The 19,146-nt window shown below is 48.8% G+C and overlaps 1 protein-coding gene across 1 annotated transcript in view; it reads left to right on the forward strand.

The window, feature by feature from the left end:
• LATS2 (large tumor suppressor kinase 2) overlaps positions 1-19,146 on the forward strand; it is a 65,369-nt gene that overhangs the window by 43,485 nt on the left and 2,738 nt on the right. The window contains exons 3-7 of the mRNA XM_069467444.1: positions 6,648-6,780; positions 8,422-9,824; positions 13,121-13,703; positions 14,942-15,124; positions 17,104-17,210. Coding sequence (XP_069323545.1) covers positions 6,648-6,780; positions 8,422-9,824; positions 13,121-13,703; positions 14,942-15,124; positions 17,104-17,210 — 2,409 coding nt within the window. The remainder of the gene's footprint in view (positions 1-6,647; positions 6,781-8,421; positions 9,825-13,120; positions 13,704-14,941; positions 15,125-17,103; positions 17,211-19,146) is intronic.

Below are 19,146 nucleotides of genomic sequence, written 5' to 3' on the forward strand. Positions count from 1 at the left end.
TAGCCTGAGAATAAATTTCAAGAAATAAAATTATTAAGTCAGAGTACAAAAAATTTAATAACTTTTGATACTTAACATTCACGCCCGAAACAGGCTTTATAGTTTATACTGCCACCAAAAATATGACTGAATAGTTTCACCAGCCCCATCTATCTTTATAAAGATTTTTAGTGCTAACAATAGTTATAAAATGCTATTTTATTTTATTAATGTTTCTCTGATCGTTGGCACAGTCAACAATTTTTCACGTTCCTTTAATTTTAGCCCAAATTGCTTCCTCATTCCCTGCTACGAGTTGCTTATAAAAGTCTTTCCCCGCAAGCGCTAAGCAGGCGTCCTCCGTGCACTGCGGCTCCCGGCTGCCACTCCGTTTCTTGGCGTGTACTAGCTTTACAATTCAGAGGCTACCTCGATGTCCTCGCTTTACTTTCCCAGAGGCAGTTGGAGCACAGGCAGGCGACTGCACCGCACGCTGTGGCGGCCCAGCCTCCGTGGCAGCGGTGGCCTTGGAGGAAGCCGGGCCTTCCGGGGCACCTTGCCGCCCAGGGGGGTGCTGCTCAGAAGCTCATGGAGAAACTAGAGATCTAGCCTTTTCAGTCTTTGGCCACCCAATTTAAGAGCCCGCGGGCTGTCTTCTTGCTTCCTGGGAAACTGGCCCCAGAATGGCGGTGCTCTGGGGCCCTGGGGGTGCAGCCACTTCTCCTAGTCCACTTTGAACTTAAGTGGGTAGTTGTGCGGGGAGGACTGGGACAGCCGGACAGACAGACGGAGGCTCACGTGCTCCATTTCTCCTCTTCAACCCAGCCTCATAGTTGGAATGTTAAAACTTTGGGATATGGTTTTGCTAATATTTGAAAAATGCTTCTTTACCAGAAAGGGATGGGGGAAGGATTTCCATAGGAAATTCCTTCCTTCATACATAATAATTTGTCACTAAATTTAAATTGCTCTCAGTCACATGGCCATGGCCATAAAATGGTTTCACTGCATAGAAGTGGAGCCCAGCTCCTGCCTTCCTCTGAGCTGAGCAGTATAGATGCAGGAGCAGCTTCTGATTCCCACAGCTGTCCCTGTAGGCCCTGTGCCCCTTGTAGCGGGGCGGTGGTAGGAGAGCAGCGGAGTGTGGCGGGAGCCCACCGGCCTGCCTGGCGGCTTCCTGTCATGTGGCCCAGGGGCTGGAGAGTTGGGCAAGGCCAGCTTTCCAGGGGGACAGCAGAGTGACAGGCTGGCCAGAAGGGGGACTAAATGGTGATGCAGCTGCAGCAGAGGCCTGGGCCATCCCTTCTGGCCAGATGAGGGGATCAGCCCAAGATCTTGGCAGGGCAGTGAGGACAGCAGGGCCACATTCCCCACCCCCAACACCTGGTCAGTTTGTGAAAGTGCCTCTTTGCAGTCCTTTCCACGTCAGACAGCACATGGGCAAATCACACATTTTCCAGGCTTCATTGTGGCTAGATCCAGTTCTAAGTGCGCACCAGTTTGTGATAAAATGTAAGAGAATGAATCCTTTGGGAAGGATACCTGAGGTGCTGATGTGGTTTGGATGTTTGGCCCCTCCAGATGTGGAAATTTGATCCTCAGTGTTGGAGGTGGGGCTCGGTGGGAAGTGTGTGGGTCATGAGGACAGATCCCTCATGAATGGCCTGGTGTCCTCCCTAAGGAAATGAGTGAGTTCTTGCTTTGTTAGTTCATGTGAGAGCTGGTTGTTTAAAGGAGCCTGGCATCACCTCCTTCCTCTGTTGCTCCCGGCTCTCACCGTGGGACACACCTGCTCCCCCTTCACCTTCCACCTTGACTGGAAGCTCCCCGAAGCCCTCACCCAGTGCAGATGCCGGCACCATGCTTCTTGTACAGCCTGCGGAACTGTGAACCGAATAAACCTCTTTTCTTTATAAATTCCCCAGCCTCAGGTATTCCTTTATAGCGGCACAAAACAGACTAACCCAGGTGCGTATGTTCAAAACCACTCTAGGAGTAAATCCTCATATCTAAGGTGGAGTTTTACAAGAGCTGTTGGTATCAGCAGGAAAGCAGTGAAGTTTGAAAGCTTGGTTTATCTTGCCCTTCTCAGCACCCCCGCCCCCATCTCTGTCAGGCATAAAACTGCTTGAGGAGCTCTGCTTTAAAGGAATGGGAATAATTCCCTCTATCTGAGCCAAGGCCATCAACCCAAGCTGAGACTAGCCCACTGCTAGGCGTGAGGCACTCCCCAAAAGAGAGGGCTGCCAGGCCCCTAGACGTATCCTTTGTGCTGCAGCATTTAGCCCTGCCAGCTCCTATTCTGTAGTAAGTCTGATGAATGTTTCAAAGCTGCAAGAACAGCCCACAGGACAGCAGGTAAGGGCTCCAGGTAAGAGCCCATCACTCTTAGTTGGTAACTATTGTGGCTCCCCAAATTGTGCGGCATGGCATTGATGCCATGTTAGGTATTGCTAAATCGGATGTGGAATGTATTTATCCAAGAGAAATGAAAACATATGTCTACAAAAAGACTTGTGGAATGTGAGGAACAGTGTCAGTTCTGTCTTCACAGCATCTAGAATCTTCTACCACTCTAGGGTAGGGAGAGCTAACAAAAAAGTGCTTCTGGATTAGATGTGAGATGTGAAGGAAGTCTCAAAGTCAAGATGCTTCCAAGGTTGGGAAGACTGGGAGAATAGGTGAGGTGAAGTCAAGAATTGGGTTTGCACATGTTGGTGAAGCAAGCTTGAACCCAAGGTTATGATGGCTTCTACTCCAGCACTAATAACTGACTGGAAGAGAAGGCTGACTTTGTGGATGTGGTGACCAGCTTCAACTGACAGCATCACTTTCATATGAGACATTAAACAATCCTAAATTAAACTTTTAGAGTGTTTCAGGAGAAGGATTTAATTGCATTTATGATTTTTATTGGTGCATGTGGCCAGATGACATAAAGCTATCAAAGTCTTGTCAACCCATGGTATTACTCTGTTAATAATTAGTAAGTGGTAAACAGTACATGACGCAAACATTTGGATGGTGGTAAGATTTTGTGAACTTCTGTAGAAGAGGCTCTCCTAAAGAATGGCCCAGGTGTGCCAACTGGGCAATAAAGTAATACTCAGGAGTTGATGTTGCTGCTGTTTTTAATTTTTGTTTGAAATTTCCTGTGGCCTGTGTCTTGGTGCCTGTCTGGAAGATGGAGTGCGATTTATCCCCGTCTTCCAACACACCAGGGGCAGCCCGCCCAGTGGCACCGGCAGCATCTTCTGTCTCACTCCCTGCTTGTAGCTCTTCCTCCTTTTATCTGTCCCCTAATTCAGTCATACACTCACTGCACAGACACCTGATCACTTTCTGCACGTCAGACACTGGAATGCATACCTGCCTGTCCTTCCTGTCAGCCTCTGGCCGGGTTCTTGCTTTGGGACAGGGCTGCCGGCCTGTCCCATGTCTTGGCACAGGCCATGGTTTTTATACGGCAGCCTGAGGTAAACTGGAAGAGACGGGAGGTGTCTGCTGAGGCTTGGTGGAAAGAACTCATTACATTTCTTTACATAATTATGGTAAGACAAGTAAACAATAAAACATTAGCAATATTAAATATTGAACCTGCATAAAATGTATAAAGATAATGTTTGTTTTTTTCTCAGATACTTAAGATACTTATGTGAACTATAACAGTTAATCCTTAAATGATGCAGAAATGTGCCTTTATCTCCTTTAATCCCTAAGCAACCCTATTAGCCTTATTTCACACATGAAGAAACGGACGCTCAAAGCAGGTGACTAATTTGCTGACGGTTACACAGCTGCTAAGGAGCAAAAGGGAAGTATGAACCCCGGCATTTGGCCTCCCTGTCCAGGTGCCGTACCGCTGTGCTGTCCTGCCTACAGCGCTAGAGTAGTGCTCCATGAGGACTCGCAAACCCTGGTCTCAGTACGTTTTTTTCTTTTTTTTTTGAGACAGGGTCTCACTCTGTTGCTCTGGGTAGAGTGCAGTGACATCATCATAGCTCACTGCAACCTCCAACGCCTGGGCTCCAGCGATCCTCCTGCCCCAGCCTCACCAGTAGCTGGGACTACAGGTGTGCACCACTGCGCCTGGCTAATTTTCTCTATTTTTAGTAGAGATGGGATCTCACTCTTGCTCAGGCTGGACTCAAACTCCTGAGCTCAAGCAATCATCCCACCTCGGCCTCCCAGAGTGCAAGGATTACAGGTGTGAGCCACCACACCTGGCCTCAATGCATTCTTGAGAAAGGAAAGTGAGTGCCAAGCTCCTCAGCTTGGCTTTGGCCACATCTCCCTGCCACGTGTCTCTGATGTCCCCTCTTGCTGTTCTGCAGACTTTGCCCTTGTCTCTGTGCCCTGCAGTGCTTCACACTCACCTGGAGACTGTGTATTCTGATGGATCTAGAAATGGATTCCAATTTCCTTTAGCCTTGAAACATAGCTGTATGTATGTGCACGGTAGCCTCTTCTGAGAGTTAATGTGTAAGAACTGTGTATTTGCTAAATATGGGGTGATGGACAGATAACAAGGGCAAGCCTCAACAGACTTGGGTTATTTGAAGATTTTATTTATAAACAAGTTAGCTCATGACTGTGGTTTAGTTTTAATGACTTGAAACATCCCTGTGAACACGAGTCTTCGTTTGTGGTTCCCTCGTGTTGCTTTTTCTTGGTTAAGCTCCTAGATTTGCAGCACAATAAACATATAAATCTTGAAGTAGTGGGTGCTTTGTAAACAGGAAGAGTTTCAGTGCGTCCACATGTGACGTGGCCTGTCCAGGTACTGGAGTGACAGGCACAGGGTGGCCAGTGACGCTGAAGGAGCTGGAGCCGGTGGTCACGTTTCAGACAAAGCAGTGGAACGTTGGTGCCGACTGAAAGGCTTGTGGTTAGGGCAGCTCTGATCGGCCCATTTTTTAATGGGCGCCAGAAGCTCCAGAGTGATCCTGCTAAGATGTGGTCTTGTATCATGTCTTCCTCCAAGCTGGAGAGTCTCCTCAGACATGATCTCATCACGAGCACAGCTGTGAGGCACGAGGTTGGAGTGTTATCTCGGTCCCAGGTGAGGCGGGGAAGTGCTTCCCCTCTAAACCTCTGCTGCCTTCTCCCCATGGCTCTTCCAGATTGTCAACACTGGCCCTTCCTGTCCAAGCACCGCTTCAGAAAACAGCCCTGTTGGTATTACCACTTCCCAATCTGTCACTTCATGTGCCTTCACTCAGGTGCAGCCTGCCCCCCGGCAGCTCCTCCGTGGCCCCTCACACCTGCGTCGCTGAGAACATGGGCACAGTTTACAGCAGAGCACAGCCTGCGTTTCTTTTCCCACCACTCAGTGGGCAGATGGCCAGGCATGGAAAGCTGGACTCACTATTAGACGACCATGCGGATATTAAGTGCTTGGTTTGTTCTAAGCGCCGTGTTAGGTGGGCAGATGTTGCCTTGAGTAATGTGGAGTTTCAGGCTCCGTCTGCATTTTGTTTCCTCCTCCCACCTGCCCTCTCCATTCATTCAGAGTGCTCCGCTTTCCCTTGTTGTCCAGGGCCAGCCTCGGTGGTGGTGTTTTCCCTGTCCTCACCCTCCCTGTTTGCCAGCAGCTATGCAGCGCTGTCCCACAGGGCCAAGGGGGAGCGCCTGGGTCTCAGCCTCACAGCCCTGTGCCCCTGGGCTGCGCCTCGCCGGGCACCTGCCTTGTCTGTTCCAACCCTGGCCTGGCCTGTCTCCCCACCTAAGAGTGCAGTGAGCTCTGCACCTGCCGTTGCCCCCAGGTTGGCCCTCTGACTGCCATGTGTCCCTGTGTGAAAGCTTCTAAGACTTACCTGCAAACAGGGGCAAAACCCAGGCCAGTCCGTGGGTCCCGCCCCCTGCCTGCTCTCGCCCGCATGCCGCTGCCGCTGCTGCTGCCGTCCGGCCTGTTCTCCCCAGGCCTCTGCTCTGACTGTTCGTCTTTTTCCTGCCGGGGCTTTCCTCCTGCCCAAAGTCTGTCTGGCCTTGAGAGCCAGCTGTGCTGCTGCTTCCTCTCTCAGGTGGAAAGAAGCTGTCTCCTCCAACCCTTGTCCACTTTACCTGCCTTCTCCTGTGGTGGCCTCCAGTCTCTGTCCTGTGCCAGCTTGGCTCCGAGGGCTCCTGTTGTGCCTGCCTTTTCCTTGTCTCACTAGTCAAGTCCCTAAGGGCAAGTCCTCTATTGCTGTAGTTGGCATAGGGCATTGTAAACAGTAGGTATGCAATAAATGACTCTTGGGTAGCCACATACTCCTCTCAGGGGCAGGTTGCCTGGTCCCAGAGTTGGCCTGGGGTGAGCCGGAGTGAAAGCCAGGTCCCCGACTCCCAGGGTCTCCTTCTCATTGTGCGTGCTTCTGGTCTTAGGGTCATCCTGGGCGTATCAGTCCAGCCACAAAAGTGTTCTAAGGAGAAGCAGAACTCAAGTTTCTTTCAGGTCTGCCATCAAAATTCTTGTGTGTTCTTGACATACGCTACATAGTCTGTGGTGCGGTATGTGCTAGGCTTTGTCAACAGGCATCTGTGCCCAGCCTGAGTCACCTGCAGCATGTCACAGGGCCTAGCCATCATTGAGAGGCAAGGTGTCACAGTATAGGCACGATAGGAATGGAAGTCACAGTGGCCTTGTTTTACGATGACATGTACTTACCTCTCCCGTGCTTCCCTCCCAGGAGATGGCGGGCAGAGCGCTCAAGCAGACTGGCAGCAGGAGTATCGAGGCCGCCCTGGAGTACATCAGCAAGATGGGCTACCTGGACCCCAGGAATGAGCAGATCGTGCGGGTCATTAAGCAGACCTCCCCAGGTGAGCCCAGCCCAGCCCATGCTGCTGCACGGGGGTTGAAGGTGGTTTGTGATGGAAGAACATACGCAGGAAGAGATGCCCAACGTGGCCCTGTCAGCAGACAGTCTCATGGCACATTGCCTTGTTCAGGTGACGAGCGAGCTAAGCCTGCTCTGCCCAAGCCAGGTTCTGGAGTGGGGTGCAGCCCCAGCTGGGAGACCATGGGACTCACCTGGGGCTTCCCCACCCCATCTGAAAGAGTCTGTGGTTAATTCTTACCTAGGGGAGTTTGTGTGCTTGTTACATTTTATGAAAGATGCAAAAAGTCAGGAAAGTGAGAGTAAAAATGGGCATTTTGTTTTCTCTTGGGCTTGGAGGGGAGAGATCATTGAAAAGGGAGGCTTATTTCTTCAATTTTAAAACATACCTTTTCTTACATCATAGCCGCTCAGAGCAGCTGCCCAGCACCAGGCCTGTGGGTCCTGCGTTGCTGTCAGTGAATGTTGCTTTCGAGAATGGAGCGAATGGGCCCTTTACTTGGTACCTGAGGTCCCTGGGGTGTGATAAATGATTCATGATGATGAGCAAAAAGACTTTTCCCCATTTTGTGGACAACCTTAGATAAAAGCCACTTCATGTGGTGAGTGAGAAAATCTCACAGGCTTAGTAAGCTAAGCTGCGTCTCCGTTGAGAGGACACACATTTCCGGTTTCTTCTTGAGAGAAAGAACTTCCTTAAGGAGTCCTTGCTGGCCGTCCACGTCACAATTCCAGAGTTCTGGAGTCTGCCCTAGAGCGTGGCCCACGTTCTGGTGGGTTTCTTTCCACGGCTGCCTTTGGTGGGGTGCGTTCACTGGCGCGTTTCTTAGCCCCGGGTCTGTGACTGCGGCTCAGTGCGACGCCTGTCAGGGCGTTCTCTCTGCCAGGTGTTCCGGAGGGAGAGGGTCTCCCCACAGGCAAGGCACAGCCCCTCGACTCGGTGGCATCCTCTGCCAAGTCAAGCAGCGCGGAGCGGTTGGTGTAAAGGACACGAAAGGAGCCTTTGTCCGTCCTTCCAGGCGTCTTGTTTCAAATGAGCAGAGATTTTCAAAGTGCAAAGGTCAGGATTAAGGAAAGAGCAGCTGTAATCAATCTGGGTATTGGTAGAGGGGTTTTGTGTTTTTTTATTGTTGTGTATGTATTGTTTTGTTTTAATAAAGACAAAAAACCCAGAAAATAGGTGAAAGAAAAGTGGCCAGCTGCTGCACCACAGTGGTTCTGCCCATTGTGTTAGGGAGCAGCAGACTCTGGGGATCGTGTGATGGTAAACTCAGCCAGCCCACACACCTGGGCATGTCGTGGGGAAAACGAAGCTGGCCATCCAGATGGCTCCCTAGCTTGACAGGAGCGTGAACCCAGGGCTGTGTCCTCAGGGGTGTGAGGGAGCCACCGCCAGAAGGCCTGGGACGTGGCTTCCTTATTGCCCTTGACCCTCCCATGTACCCTTTGCCCTGCATTTCCCCGATGCCACACTGTGCTGCGTGGTCCCTGCTGGCAGGGCAGAGCTCAGCCTGTCGGGCTGTGGTTGTTAAAGACCCTGTGCAGCCACTGAGCCCCAGGGACGCTGTCAGAACCGACTGATCATATCCCCTTTGACGCCATTTTCCCCTTCTTCCCTCTGCAGGAAAGGGCCTCGTGCCAGCCCCTGTGACGCGGAGGCCCAGCTTCGAAGGAACCGGCAACGACTCCTTCACGTCCTACCACCAGCTGAGCGGCGCGGCCTACGAGGGGCCGGGCTTCGGCGCTGACAGCCCTGCGGCCCTGGAGGAGGTGCCACGGCAGTACATGGACTTCCTCTTCCCCGGGGTCGCGCCCCACGGCGTGCCTGGCCACCAGCACCAGCCCAAGGGCTACGGCGCGGGCGTGGAGGCGGCGGCGCACTTCCCGCCGCAGGGCCCGCACTACGGCCGGCCGCACCTGCTGGTGCCGGCGGAGCCCCTGGGCTATGGCGTGCAGCGCAGCCCCTCCTTCCAGAGCAAGACGCCGCCCGAGGCGGGGGGCTACGCCAGCCTGCCTGCCAAGGGCCAGGGCGGCCCCCCGAGTGCCGGCCTCGCCTTCCCGCCCGCTGCCACCGGGCTGTACGTGCCGCACGCGCACCACAAGCAGGCCGGCCCCGCCGCCCACCAGCTGCACGTGATGGGCTCCCGCGGCCTGGTGTTTGCTGGCGACAGCCCTCCGCAGAGCCTGCTGGCCCCCTCCCGCAACAGCCTCAACGTGGACCTGTACGACCTGGGCGGCGCCCCGGTACAGCCGTGGCCGGCCGCCACCCTGGCCCGCCGGGACTCCCTGCAGAAGCCGGGCCTGGAGGCGCCGCTGCGCCAGCACGTGGCCTTCCGGCCCGATGGCTCAGTGCCCAGCAGGACCAACTCCTTCAACAGCCACCAGCCGCGGGCCGGCCCTCCCGGCAAGGCCGAGCCCTCGCTGCCCACCCCCAACACCGTCACGGCGGTCACGGCCGCCCACATCCTGCACCCGGTGAAGAGCGTGCGGGTGCTGCGGCCGGAGCCGCAGACGGCCGTGGGGCCGTCCCACCCCGCCTGGGTGACCGCGCCCGCGCCCGCGCCCGCGCCGGCCGTGGAGGGCCTGGACGCCAAGGACGAGCACGGCCTGGCGCTGGGCTGCGCCGGCGCCTACCCGCTGGACGTGGAGTACGGCGGCCCGGACCGCAGGTGCCCGCCGCCTCCCTACCCGAAGCACCTGCTGCTGCGCAGCAAGTCGGAGCAGTTCGACCTGGACAGCCTGTGCGCGGGCGTGGAGCAGAGCCTCCGCGGGGGCCCGGCCGAGCCCGGCGACAAGAGCCACAAGAGCACCAAGGGGGACAAAGGCGGGAAAGATAAAAAGCAGATCCAGACCTCTCCCGTTCCCGTCCGCAAAAACAGCAGAGACGAAGAGAAGAGAGAGTCGCGCATCAAGAGCTACTCGCCATATGCTTTCAAGTTCTTCATGGAGCAGCATGTGGAAAATGTCATAAAAACCTACCAACAGAAGGTCAACCGGAGGTTGCAGCTGGAGCAGGAAATGGCCAAAGTAATTTCTCATTTCATTCTTGCTATTCCCCCACCCCCACCCTCCGCTCTTCCTGCAGTTGGCGGTTTGAAGCACAGCAGAACCCCTTTTCTGTTTTGACTGTGTGCACCTTTATCATAAACCCATCTCGCAGGCAACAGTCTGGTTCTGGGGTCAACTACCTGGAGAAGTTGCAAATGTAGGGACCTTCCTTTCCCCTTTCCGCTTTCCCCTGGCCCTTCAGAAGAATCAGTGATAGCTATGCCTGATGTAGCTAACAGGTAAATTATTATAGCAAACTGGTTTTTATGGCGTGTCCTTACTCCAACAAAATTCATCAAGGATTACTTACTAATAATACAACATTTGAACAAATAGAAACAAACTTTGAGGTTTTATAAATTGATATTGTGGGATTTTGAAAGAAAAACATATGTGGTAGTGATCAGTCTAGGCTTCCTTGTGTAAATAATGGTTTAAACATACTTAATTTGACACTAAAGTGCTAGAGAAGTTATTTATTAATGAAATTATTTAAGTAAAAGTGTAGCAATAAATTTAAATCACACAAAGCCAATAACTGCAAAACCCTAAAAATCAAATTTGTGTTCTTTCAGCTGTTCCATATTCATTGACCTTTTTAGATATAACTTTTATTTTTTTATTGATGAATAAGGTTACATATTTATGGGGTACATGTAATATTTTGTTACATACAAAGGATGTGTCCAGGAGCATTTCAAGTCCTCTCTTTTAGCCTTTTTTTTGAGTCAGAGTCTTGCTCGGTTGGCCAGGTGACACTGGTTATGTACAGTGGCACAACCACAGCTACTGCAGCCTCAGACTCCTGGGTTCAAGTGATCCTCCTGCCTCAGCCTCCAGAGTAGCTAGGACCACAGGCACCAGCCACCATGCCTGGCTAATTTTTTTATTTTTTATTTTTTTAGAGACAGGGTCTCAATTATATTGCCTAGGCTGGTCTTGAACTCCTGGCTTCAAGCGATCCTCTTGCCTTGGCCTCCCATAGTGCTGAATTACAGGCATGAGCCACCGTGCCCAGCCTTTTCTAACTATTTTGACATATACCATGTATTGTTGTGAGCCATGGTCACTCTACTCTGCATCTTATTCCTTCTAACTGTATGTTTGTGCCCATTAACCAAGCTCTCTCATCCCCTGCCCCTCCCTACCGCACATGTCACCCCTCCCCACACACCCTTCCCCACCTCTGGTGACTATCATTCTATTCCCTGTCTCCATGAGATCAATTCTTTTAGCTCCCACATACGAGTGAGAACGTGTGGTGTTTAACTTTCTATGCCTGGCTTATTTCACTTAACATAATGTCCTCCAGTTCCATCCCTGTTGCTACAAATGATTTTTTTCTTTTTTTTTTTGGCCAAATAGTATGATTTTCTTCTTTTTTCTGGCTGAATAGTGTTCCATTGTGTCTATGTACCACCGTTTCTTCATGCCTTCATCTGTTGATGGACACTTAGGTTGATTCCATATCTTTGCTGTTGTGAATAGTGCTGCAGTAAACATAGGGGTGCAGTATCCCTTTGATACACTGAATTCCTCACTTTTGGATAAATATCCAGTAGTGGGATTGCTGGGTCATATGGTAGTTACTATTTTTAGTTTTCTAAGAAATTTCCATCCTGTTTTCTGTAGTGGCTCTACTAATTTACATTCCCACCAACAGTGTATAAGAGTTCACTTTTCTCTGCATCGTCACTAACTTCTGTTATTTTTTTGTCTTTTTGAGAATAACCGTTCTGAGGTGAGATAATGACTCATTGTGGTTTTGATTTGCATTTCCCTGATGATATGTGATGTTGAGCATTTTCTCAGTACTTATTGGTCATTCATATGTATTTTTTTGAGAAATGTCTATTCAGGTCCTTTGCCCATTTTTTAATGGGAATATTTTTTTGCTGTTGAGTCGTTTTGAGTTCCTCGTATATTCTGGATTAATATCCCTTGTCAGATGAATAGTTTGCGAATATTTTCTCCCATTCAACAGTTAGCCTCTTCACTCTGTTGATTGTGGGTTTTTTGCTGTGCAGAAGCTTTTTAGTTTGATATAGTCTAATTTTAGTTTTAATTTAATATAGTCTATTTTTGTTTTTGATGCCTGTCTTTTTGAGATCTTAGCCAAAGAATCTTTGCTTAGAACAATGTCCTGGAGTATCTCCTTTATGTTTTCTTCTAGTAGTGTCATACTTTTGCCTTTTAGTTTAGGTCTTTAGTCCCTTTTGTGTTGATTTTTGTATATGGTGACAGATAAGAGTCTAGATTCATTCTTATGTCAGTGGATATCCAGTTTTCCTAGCACTACTGCTTGAGGAGGGTGTCCTTTCCCCAGTGTATGCTCTTGGTGCCTTGCTGAAAATCAGGAGGCTATAAATATGTGGATGTATTTCTAGCTTTTCTAGTCTGTTCCATCAGTCTATTTTTATACTATTACCATGCTGCTTTGATTACTTTAGCACTGTAACATATTTTGAAGTCAGGTAGTGTGATGCCTCCAGCTTTGTTCTTTTTGCTCAGGATTGCTTTGGCTATGGGCTCTTTTTTAATTCCATACAAATTTTAGGATTTTTTTTTTTTCTCTGAAAAATGTCATTGGTATTTTGATAGGATTGCATTGAATCTGTATATTGCTTTGCATCATATGGTCATTTTAACAATATTGATTTTCCTGATCCATGAGCATAGGTTGTCATTTTTATGTGTCTACTTTAGTTTCTTTGACCAGTATTTTGTCATTTTGCTTGTTAGGAGTCTTTCACCTCCTCTAATATACTCCTAAGGGGTTTTTTTGGGTGTGTGTGTGTGTAGCTATTGTAAATGGGATTGCTGTCTTGATTTCTTTTTCATCTAGTTCATTATTGGTGTATAGAAATGCTATTGGTTTTTATATGTTGATCATTAACTTTTTTCTTTCCTGTTTTACCATTTTCCCTGAGCTATTGAAATATTAGATTGCTCTTAGAGTTCCAGGAATGTTGTGGTCCCCTTTCCCATAGATTTTTGTTAATGGAGATTTCCCTATGTTTTTAGAGCCTAAAGTCACCTAGAGAAAGAACTCTCTATTTTGTTTTACCTTTGGATTCCAGATTTGGGTCTGTATATGGATATAAAGGACAAAACTAATTATCACCTTACTTGTATATTAAACTCATTCTTCCACATACTCCTTTCTATAAAGTAAGTTAGGGTCCTCTCAGTTCCAGGGCATCCCCCAGCCCAGTAACGTGCTGTCATGGGATCCCTCTAACATGACTCTTTCTTCTTGCTTGCCTTTTGCGCAGGCTGGGCTCTGTGAAGCTGAGCAGGAACAGATGAGGAAGATCCTCTACCAGAAGGAGTCTAATTACAACAGGCTGAAGAGGGCCAAGATGGATAAGTCTATGTTTGTGAAAATCAAAACCCTGGGGATTGGTGCCTTTGGAGAAGTGTGCCTTGCTTGTAAGGTGGACACGCATGCCCTGTATGCCATGAAGACGCTGAGGAAGAAGGATGTCCTGAACCGGAATCAGGTGGCCCACGTCAAGGCTGAGAGGGACATCCTGGCCGAGGCAGACAACGAGTGGGTGGTTAAACTCTACTACTCCTTCCAGGACAAAGACAGCCTGTACTTTGTGATGGACTACATCCCGGGCGGGGACATGATGAGCCTGCTGATCCGGATGGAGGTCTTCCCCGAGCACCTCGCCCGGTTCTACATCGCAGAGCTGACTTTGGCCATCGAGAGTGTCCACAAGATGGGCTTCATCCACCGAGACATCAAGCCTGACAACATTTTGATAGATCTGGATGGCCACATCAAACTCACAGATTTTGGCCTGTGCACTGGCTTCAGGTGGACTCACAATTCCAAATACTACCAGAAAGGTATTGTCTCAGGCGTGCCACGTCCACTGTCCACGTCTAGGTATCACTAAACCATCGCAGGCAACAAGTCCCCATCCTGGTGGCTCTTAATCATTTTAAATTATCTGCCGCTCCATTGGTTTATAATTTGGTGTGACGTCCTTCCCTCTTGAAAGGAATAGTATGATATTTGGGAGATTATTTTTTTTTAAGTTAGTGGATCTAAGTTTTACTATATTTTTAGGACAGTAGGCTGTGGGGCTTAGAAAATAAGGCTCACGACCTCCCAAGCAGTCCTCTCTTACAGCTTACCTGAATCTATCATATTGTTTAACTCCATTTCCTGCAGTTCTGCTATTTGGGAAAGTCAAAAACAGTTGGTCATGGTTGGGCGAGGTGGCTCACGCCTATAATCCTAGCACTCTGGGAGGCTGAGGTGGGCAGATTGTTTGAGGTCAAGAGTTCGAGACCAGCCTGAGCAAGAGTGAGACGCCGTCTCTGTTAAAAACAGAAAGAAATTATATGGATAGCTAAAAAATATATATGTATAGAAAAATTAGCCTGGCATGGTGGCACATGCCTGTAGTCCCAGCTACTCGAGAGGCTGAGGCAGGATGATCGCTTGAGCCCAGGAGTTTGAGGTTGCTGTGAGCTAGGCTGACTCCACGGCACTCTAGCCCGGGCAACAGAGTGAGACTCTGTCTCAAAAAAAAAAACAAACAAACAGCTGGTCATTATCTTATTTAGGGCTTGGATTCTTGACATAGTTATTTTACTATCATAGCTCAGACTTTTATTTTTTAACTCAAAATCTAAATCATTTAATTTTTTCCCATTTTCTGGCATTCAAGTCATTTTGGTTCATATTTTTTAAATCGTCTTAAGTTTTTCCATGCTCATCTCGGCACGTCTCGTTAGAACAGTGCTGGCCTATGGGTGCTGGCCTGAGCGCTGGGAAGGATGTCCCCTCGGTTCCTCCAGCCTTTCTCACGGTGCCCCACTGCCAGCTCAGCACAATGCGCGGTTTCCCATGATTGCCTCAGCTGTCGTTCCTGCTGGTGTTGACCTCACGACGTGTTGCAAAGCCAGGAACAGCAGGTTTCCCTGTGGAGCAGCCGGGGGTGATTCTTCATCTTACTGTGTCAGAGCTGATTTGAATTACTTGTGTGTTTCAAGCTAAGGGTTTGTTGCATTGTAACACAGTGAAAATTCTCTTCATGTTTTGTTCTCTTCTTTACTACCCCGACTGGCGGGTAAAGGGAACCACGTCAGACAGGACAGCATGGAGCCCAGCGACCTCTGGGACGACGTGTCCAACTGTCGGTGTGGAGACAGGCTGAAGACCCTGGAGCAGAGGGCGCGGAAGCAGCACCAGCGGTGCCTGGCGCATTCCCTGGTGGGGACTCCCAACTACATCGCGCCTGAGGTGCTCCTCCGCAAAGGTACGCGCTGGGGGACATTGCCTCAACGTGAGGTCACTGTTACCTTCAGGCGTGTGGCACCAGATAACCTCTGAGAGTCTTCTAGCTCTAGCTTTCCAAGACTCTAAATATTCCAGCCATAATTCTGTCCTCATGGAAGCCTGTGTGCTAAATATTTCTGTTAACAAACAAGCCTCCAGCCTATGTCACTTCTGTTTTGGAAGTGCCCTTGCTCCCAGGGTGCTGGAAGACATGTGCCATCAGGCCACTGTCTGCTTGTCCCTGAGCTCTCTACCTAGGACCTGAGGGAACGACACCACAGCTGGTTTTTACACAGTTCCATGAGGGAAACCACTGAGGGCCGTGGGACCTCTACTCAGTCTGCCTAAACCACACGGCAGTGGCTCTGGCTGTAAGTCCTCTGTGCCCAGGCTCCTAGCCGGGATGTGCCATGCGCGGCTGGGCATCGAGTGACAGCGTACGAATGCTGGTTTCCCCCATTTCTCCCTGCTGGACCACAAGGGCCTGGAAGGAGCATTTTGCAGACAATAGGCGTAAAATTACTCGTGCTCTGCAAAATTTGTCTCCTGGATGCATGCTCCGTTCTGTAAAATACAACATTTGGTTCAGTGCAGGAGGGATCCTTTAGCGGTCCTGCCTGGTCCATGGTGTCAGTACAGCGTTGACCTGACTCTGAAATGAATCCAGAGGTGGCCATCCTCTGCCAGCACCTGTGTTTGAAGTCTTTAGAGCCAGCCGGGCCCAGTTCAAGCCTAGCATTTTTGGTTAGCCGCAGTGATCCAAGGCAACTCACTTAGCCACTTGGCACCATATATAGCGGTAATGACCTTGAAGGGTTGTGAATACAAACCTGGGTGCCCAGTAAAGGTCTCGCTTCCTCCTGCCGTGGGCAGCATTCAAGACAAGCCAGAGGTTGAGGCTGTTCTGCAGCCTCCAGTGCCAAACTGGGACAGGAAGAGGTGGGACAGAGGGCGAGCAGAGGGGCCTGAAGCGGCTAGGCTGGCACACAGTACCAGCAGGGATTAGGTGGCATCAGATGATGAGCTTGGCTTCACCGGGATGTAGGACTCTGAAGGCAAAGTGGGAGGAAATCGGAAGTGCCCACTGCGGAGGCCCCCCTTTCTCCTTCTCATGTCCATGTTCTCCGCTTCCTCCAAGACTGACTTAGGAGCCTCTCCGGGACGCCCTCTGTGACGACCCTCACCTGAGTATTCGTGGGCCTCACGTTTTTCAGTTCCTGTCATTTCGATTTATGTCCTTTGTGTGATCTTTTTAAGAAAATTAAAAGTCTGGCTGGGTGCAGTAGTGGTGGATGCGGTACTGGCTAACTCGCTAGGAGCCTGGGCAAGGAAGACTTAAAGCCAGAGCCTGGAAGTGTGTGGTTTAGGCAGATTGAGTGGAGGTCCTGTGGCCCTCAGAGTGGTTTCTATCATCTCACTCAGTAAAACTGAAAAGTCTGGCCAGGCAGAGTGGCTACTTGGGAGGCTGAGGCGGGAGGATGGCTTAAGCCCAGAAGTTAGAGGCTGCAGTGAGCTGTGATCACACCACTGCGCTCTAGTCTGGGCCATAGAGCGAGACCCTTTATCTTTTTTTAAAAAAAGGAAACAAAAAGCTTAATTTTCTGTTTAGTAAGTAGTAGTACCTATTTGCTAATAGTAATCTTTTTAAATTAAAAGGTCTTTTGTCTTATTACAAAAACATCCTACGTTGATCACAGAGTAGTGGTTGAAAACATGAAAACAAAAGTGGCCATGACCTTGACTGTGAGCACCGTTGCATTGGGCCCTTTCCAGCCTGCTCTGCCGAGCCACCATGCAAGGGGACAGACACCCTGATGGAGATCTGTCCTCGTTCACATGGCATGGTGCTGCTTCCTTGTGCTTTTAGATTTAATAATAAATCCGTGTGTTCAGGATTTTATAAAATCCAAGCCTGACAGATCATGCCTATGTTGGGATTAAGTGAACTTTGTCTTTCAGGGTACACTCAGCTCTGTGACTGGTGGAGCGTTGGAGTGATTCTCTTCGAGATGCTGGTAGGACAGCCACCCTTTTTGGCACCTACTCCCACAGAAACCCAGCTGAAGGTAACTAGGGAGGAAACACATCTACTTGCTGCAGAAACACTTGCTTTTCTCATGCACCCATGAATCCTTGGTCAGAGTTTGGCCTCTTATCCTAAGTAGGGTAGGAATATGCAGTGGGATTTTTTAAAGTAATAGTATCATTTTAAAAAATTACTATGTATTTTTAAAACTTTTATTTTGATAAGGAAAGCCAACAGAGTTGAACCTGAGTTTTGATATGTATATATGTGTATCTGAAGTTTTGTTGAAACCATTGGCCATCTGCCATCTTGTTATGTCCAGGCAAGAACTACAAAGGGTAAGGGGCAGTAGAGGCGTGCTGCAGATCTGCTCCCCAGCCCCTGGGCCCACCCTGCGGAGAGCAGAACTTTATGAACTGCAGTTGACCCTTGAACAACACGGAGGTTAGGGGTGCCGACCCCTGCACACTTGAAGATCTGCATATAGCTTCCCCCCCCCCAAGTCTAACTTTATTATTATTTTTTATTTCAGCATATTATGGGAGTACAAATGTTTAGGTTACATATATTGCCTTTGCCCTGCCTGAGTCATAGCTACAAGCGTGTCCATCCCCCAGACGGTACACACTGCACCCATTTGGGTGCTGCATCCCCTCCTCTCCCCTCCCACCTGCCCACACCCAGTGAATGTTATTACTGCATGTGCACATCAGTGTTGATCAGTTAATACCAATTTGATGGTGAGTACATATGGTGCTTGTTTTTCCATTCTTGATACTTCTCTCAGTAGAATGGGCTCCAGCTATATCCAGGATAATACATAAGGTGCTAGATCACCGCTGTTTTTTGTGGCTGAGTAGTATTCCATGGTGTATATATATCACATTTTATTAATCCACTCATGTATTGATGGGCATTTGAGTTGTTTCCACATCTTTGCAATTGTGAATTGTGCTGCTATAAACATTCTAGTGCAGATGTCTTTTTTATAGAATGTCTTTTGTTCTTTTGGGTAGATGCCCAATAATGGGATTGCTGGATCAAATGGTAGTTCTCCTTGTAGCTCTTTGAGGTATCTCCATCTTGCTTTCCACAAAGGTTGTACTAGTTTTCAGTCCCATGCATATAGTTTTTGACTCCCCCAAAATGCAACTACTAACAGCCTACTGTGGACCAGGAGCCTTCCCTGTAACAGAAACAGTGGATTAGCACATATTTTGTATGTCATATGCATTATATACTGTATTCTTACAATAAAGTAAGCTACAGAAAAGAAATTGTTTTTAAGAAAATCATAAGGAGGGAAAACTATGTTTACTGTTCATGAAGTGGAAGTGGATGATCACAAATGCCTTCATCCTTGTTGTCTTCACTTTGAGGAGGAAGAAGAGAGGTTGGGCTTACTATCTTAGGGGTGGCAGAGGTGGAAGAAAGTGGACCTGCATAGTTCAAACCATGTTGTTCAAGGGTCAACTGTATATCTAAAGAATTCCGTTTGTTTATTTGGTTGTTATATTATTATTGTCTGCAAATTATCAGATGTGTGGTTGGGCTAGTTGTGCATATTCCTAATACTCATTTGAAGTAATTAAGTAATTTCTCAATCATTTAATGCTAAATATTTTTAGAAGGACAGCCACTTGGTTTTGAAATACATTAATTACGTAAGGATTGAATTGAGAATCTGAAATCATCAGTGGACTTTGCAACTTACACAATTCTAGAAAGTCTTCGTATGCCCTGGAGTCCATGACAGAGCCAAAATTAATAACCTGTTAATTAGAAAAACCGTGTAAACAAGAAAGAAGTCCCTCAGGTCTTCTCCTTGCAGTAGACACAGCTCTGTGGCAGGTGTTTTAGCATCCAGATGGCTGGCTTGTACAGTTGAACACATGAGGCCAAGGCCATGTGGGGTCAGTTAGCTTTGTTCTTCCTCTCAGTGAGGTTTATTTTCTTCTTTTACAAAACCCCAGTCG

The sequence above is a fragment of the Eulemur rufifrons genome, chromosome 4 (assembly GCF_041146395.1).
Source record: "Eulemur rufifrons isolate Redbay chromosome 4, OSU_ERuf_1, whole genome shotgun sequence".
NCBI lineage: Eukaryota > Metazoa > Chordata > Mammalia > Primates > Lemuridae > Eulemur > Eulemur rufifrons.